Genomic DNA, 5,230 nt, shown 5'->3' with positions numbered 1-5,230 from the left:
AATATTTGTCTTTCTAGACATTTCAAATGACTACTACGTACGGATGTATGTAGACATATTTTAGAGTGTAGATTCACTCATTTTGTTTTGTGTGTAGTCACTTGTTGAAATGCCTAGAAAGACAAGTATTTAGGAACGAAGGGAGTATTTTCCATTGACTGGAATTTCCTTTATTTTGCTTTTCTTACGACGTAATATGTTTCACTCCAGAAAAATAGTCTCGGACACGTCAAGCGCGGTAAAGATACGAATTCGATCTCCCACCAGACGCGGCCCGGTCCAATACCTTCGACCGTCCAGCCCTCTCCGAGCCCCTCGTCCTAAGCAAACGCCGACGCGTCACAGCTCCTCCTTCGCGACCAGATCGACGGCCGCCTCACCCTCATCGTTCTTCCCCTCGGGAACCGGCAGATCCACGCGGGCGGCGACCCTCTTCGTCGGCGGCTCACCCTACGCGACGCTCTTCTCTAGCCATGGTGAGCTCCTTGCCCTCCTCTCCCTCTAGATCCCCTTCTTCCTTGCGAACCGTCGCCGCCGAATTCGGGCAGGCACCGAGCCCGTGATCCTGTCCGTCGCTTGCAGCATAGGCGGCAGCTGTTTATATTGAATTCCTGTGCTAATATAAAGCAGCTATCTTTGAAGATTTAATTCCCTGCATGAACATTTACACAACGGTTATCCTATTTGCCGGAATGATTTGTTATGACCTTTGCTGATAATCTCGACTGATATTCTGATAACATCATCCTGCGCATTGACCCGCTTCTGGTATGTCTGCTTTTATTGTAGTCTACAATGAAGGGACAGACAAGGAGGGAGAGGCCTAGGACTCGCCCCCATGGCCTCACGCAACAGAAGAGGCAGGAAATAAAGGAAGCATTTGATCTTTTCGACACCGATAACTCTGGTAATGAATCTGTTCCTTCACTGGCCTGGTTATTCCCCGATGCAATATTGGTTAGTTGGGCTGATGTTCTTCAACGTGTTCACATTGCAGGAACCATCGATGCCAAAGAGTTGAATGTTGCGATGAGGTACTAGTAATTTCATAGTCATTGTCATTTTAACGCCATTTTCTCATGTAAAAAATAACGGCCCTAACTTTGTTGCTTTTGTTTGTAGAGCCTTGGGATTTGAGATGACAGAGGAGGTACAGTTCATCCACCTTGCTAGCTCTTTCGTTTTGCATTTCCTCCCACCTTACCAGGAGAGCTTGTAGTTGTCTTGCTCCTGTTGGATCATAGAAATGATCAAACATCCATTGCAGATAAAGTGGTTAAATTTTGCTTCTTGAATAAGTAATGCAATACTCGATGAACATTCCTAGAAGGATAGATAATTGACCTGCATTGCAATTCTTAATTAATGACGTTTGTTATCCAAACATGTTCTTTTTGGTATATATTTTCTCTTACCTTAAAAATCTAGCTGGTTAATGAATCCTTCCTTTACTACTAGGGTACTCTATAATGTATTGAGGAAATCCCTCCTGACACTCCACCCTGCTTTTGGATAATGCAGCAAATCAATCAGATGATTGCTGATGTTGACAAAGATGGCAGTGGATCGATAGATTATGAGGAGTTTGAGCACATGATGACTGCCAAGATTGGGGAGAGGGACACTAAAGAAGAGCTTACAAAAGCGTTCCGCATTATTGACCAAGATAAAAATGTAAAGTTTCTCAATATTCCTTTGTTCTACATATATTGTTGAATATGAATCTGGTTCACTGCAACTTTCCAGGTTATAAACTGGTTAGCTTTACTTTATCAGACAATTGGAATTTTGTCTTTAGCGGACAATTGACCATTTTAATTCTTTCAGATGTTTAATGAGTTGACTTGTTTTCTTACTTCTGGATGCTTACTGGTTCGACCAGTTTCATAAATAGTTAAAATTTACTATTCCCTCTGAGTCACAATCTAAGTCGTTTTAAAATCTTTAATACAGAAAAAAATATCAACTTCTACAACATTTAATTGATACCTCTAGATTAATGGGGAGATATACTTTCCTAATGTATGTATACTTAATTTATCTAAAGCAACATACTTTTTGTAGAAATTAATGGTTGAATATGGTTGAATTTTCCCCTTGGAAAACCATATTAGTCTAAAACGGTCTAGATTGTGACAGTAGTACTGGATGCTTTTTGGTGGTTTGGTGCAGAATGGCAATTTGATATCTTTTCTAATGCTAGGTGGAGCTCAATGTGTGAATGAAACACATACCTATTTTGTAAATCTACCATTGTTTGAACAGAGTGTTGCCATAACTCTAGTATGCTGTGTGACTCGTGCAGGGGAAGATTTCAGATGTTGATATTCAGCGCATTGCCAAAGAGTTGGGTGAAAACTTCACTCTCCAAGAGATCCAAGAAATGGTTCAAGAGGCAGATCAAAATGGTTAGCCATTTCATCTCACTTTGCTGAGAATGGAAGAGCTTCATTTTTCTGAAACTTTATCCTACTGGAGAATCAAGTGACTTAGCTTCATTTCTGTCCCATCACAGGTGACGGCGAGATAGATTTTGGCGAGTTTGCGAGGATGATGAAGAAGACCAGCTATGGCTACTAGGCAGGGATGGCATCTGCGAGCGGCTGGATCTTTGTGCAGTTGTTCAATAACCACCGCGTGTCTGTCTGATGTATTTACTGCTCTGTTTCCTCCGAGCGATCCTGTTGAACTCTGTACTTGTTATGGTAACATAATATCTCTGCGATGGAGGTGTCCGACCGCACCATCATCTACCCTGTGTTTTCACAATGTGGTGATCTGCAAAGTATATGATGATCCAGGTTTGCATAGCCAGTTGGTGTTTACCTGACATTTGGCTGCCTCTTGACGTTGGCAGTGTGAGTTGCTGAATGAAATGGGTGGTTTGGCACTACTGGATGGTGCTCGCACATTAGTACAGGAGAGCAAGCTCGGTTTATCAATAGCCCTCAGGCACCAAGAAAGATGAAACTGGTGGCTGGCTAGAAACAAAGTTAATACTGGCGAGAAGAAGCTTAACTTAGGCCCTGTTCAGAATCTCTCTGCTCCACTCCGCGGAGCTTGGTTTGAGCAGCTCCATAAAAAACTGCAGGAGCCTGCTCCGCTCTGGGAGCTGAGTCATGGGAGCGGAGAGAAACCGAACAGGCTCTTAGTGGAGGTGATGATCCATGTGAGGAGGACGGCGGCTGATTTTGAGACCTTTTTCCTGAAGAAACCAAAGGAAAAGACGGCTGTACACAATAGCCTGGGCGCCCACGGCGAATGATATTCTGAAGGTAAACGTGGATGGCAGCTTCATGCCTGATGGAAAGACTGGGGGCTGGGGTTTTATTCTCACAGATGCTGAGGGAGACGCGGTAGGAGCTGGAGCTGGAGCTGGCAGGCTGCGATCTTTACAAGCTGACGCTGAAGCTTGTTGTGCTGCGTTGCAAGCTGCGCAGGCATGGGGGATGATGACACGCATCACCTTGGTAATGGATGGCCCAGGAACTGGTGGCTGCCATCTCAAGTAGTAATGCTTATGATCTTTCACCAAACAGCATTCTGTTTGGAGAGATTAATAAAGCCTTTGTGGGTTTGAACTTTGTTGCTTTTTAGTTGTTTTTTGTCCTATGAATTGTAATAAGAGTAAGTTTAATAAGGTAGTCCGAAGGCTGTAAAGGATTAAAATAGAGGGCGTGCTACGCGTCGGTTGGGTGATGTTAAGAAAGATCTGCCGCCTCGGTAGCTGTTGGATGGCGAGCTCGGCAGCCATCCGATCTTCGTCCTGTGAGCGTGCGCCAGCCTTTGCAATGCTGAGCGCAACACGAGCCTTGTTGTGCTCCTGCCAAACTGTTTTTCTTTGAAACAAGTCCTGTAAAAAAAAGACCCTTGTTGCAGAAAGAAAAATTCCGTTGTTGCCCCCTTTGCAACAAATGTAGTGTTGTGTTCGGCCATCTTCAACAAGAGGCTTGTTGCGTAAAATAAAAGGCGCGTGCTAGGCGGCATCCGGCTGTCGCTGGCCAAACTACAACCGCGTTGATAGCCATCAGATGCTCAGCGCTAGCGCCTAGCCGTCCGATCTTCTCTTTGCTGGCCTGCTTCTCCCATCTCGTCGTCCTCGTTGTAGAACCTATGGTGCGCACCGTGGTCCGCCCAACCCTGATGCAGCACCGCTCCCAGCAAAAAGTCGTCGACCGACACACGTGGCTCCGGTAGCATCTCCGGCGATCTTACAACAGTGGCTTGCAGCAACACCGCCCCGTCGTAGCAACTCCGACGTCCTCGCAGCAACGCCGCCCATAGTAGCAAACTCCGGCGACCTCGCAACAGAGCTCGCGGCAACGCCACCGTTGTAGCAACTCTGGCGGCCTTGCAGCAGTGGCTCACAGCAACACCGCCGCGGTTCGTCGCAGCATCGCCAAAGCCGTCGGGCGTCGAAGCACCTGGGACGTCGTCGCAACATGGTCACAACGTTGAGGCAACCGGGCTGCCATTGCCGGCCGTGTCCCAGCAGCCGTCGCAGCATCAGCGTGCGGTCGACGTCCTTGCCGCACCATCTCCCAACAACGTCAGCCATCACAGCATTGCTCGCGGCAACTCCGGCAGCTTGTAACTGTAGTTGCAGCATCACCGGAAGGCCCCCACGATGACAAGCACCTCTCACAGCTCCAGCAAGCATTGTCGTCGGTGTTGCTCACATCAATGCCACCGTTGTAGCAACTCCGACGGCCTCGTAGCAGCAGCTTGCTGCAATGCCACCACAGACCGTCGCAATATTATTTGCCGCAGTCGTCGAGCTCGAAGCACCGTGGGCCGACGTCGCAGCATATGTGGCAGGTCGCCCCACCAGCCTGCAAAATCCCCTCCCCCTTCCTTTGCGTCGTAGCCTGGTGTTTCTGGCGGAGTTGGCTGACGGCTGCATCCACGATGAGATTTGGCGTTGGAGAAGGAAAGAGAAGTAGGATAAGATAAGAAGGAAGGAATGGCTGAGAGAAAGCGGTGGTGGGTGGAGAAGGGAAGAGGAAAGAGATGAGTGGGAGAGACGCGCGTGGGCACGTGGCAAGCCGTGGGCGTGGCTGGCGCACTGGATGTCTGCATCCGGCTGATTTAGAGTGTTTTCCAAAACAAAATCCCCTTTGTCGTTCGCTGCCGCAATTTGCAACAGTGTTGTTGCTGCAGAAACTCATCTCTGACCTTTTGCTAGACGTGACATGGTGCTGGAGGCCGGGACATGGAGGCGCAAAGGAGG

The 5,230-nt window shown here is 47.6% G+C and overlaps 1 protein-coding gene across 1 annotated transcript; it reads left to right on the top strand.

The window, feature by feature from the left end:
• Positions 1–258: 258 nt before the first annotated feature.
• Positions 259–2,810, top strand: LOC125536220 (putative calcium-binding protein CML13). Its single transcript, XM_048699400.2, has 7 exons — positions 259–476; positions 790–907; positions 998–1,034; positions 1,123–1,150; positions 1,522–1,674; positions 2,306–2,408; positions 2,516–2,810. The coding sequence occupies exons 1-7, from the start codon at positions 474–476 to the stop codon at positions 2,578–2,580; spliced, it is 507 nt and encodes a 168-aa protein (XP_048555357.1). The 5' UTR covers positions 259–473; the 3' UTR covers positions 2,581–2,810.
• The last annotated feature ends 2,420 nt before the right edge of the window (positions 2,811–5,230 follow it).

The sequence above is a fragment of the Triticum urartu genome, chromosome 2A, assembly GCF_056163025.1.
Source record: "Triticum urartu cultivar PI428250 chromosome 2A, HENAU_Tu73, whole genome shotgun sequence".
NCBI classification, from domain to species: domain Eukaryota; kingdom Viridiplantae; phylum Streptophyta; class Magnoliopsida; order Poales; family Poaceae; genus Triticum; species Triticum urartu.
This window is presented reverse-complemented; position numbering and strand designations above follow the sequence as displayed.

Bases quoted from the DNA above. Each gene is read 5' to 3' on its own strand.
- LOC125536220 (XM_048699400.2), top strand. The intron at 908-997 runs GTAATGAATCTG...TTCACATTGCAG, and splicing joins TTTCGACACCGATAACTCTG to GAACCATCGATGCCAAAGAG. The intron at 2,409-2,515 runs GTTAGCCATTTC...GTCCCATCACAG, and splicing joins TCAAGAGGCAGATCAAAATG to GTGACGGCGAGATAGATTTT.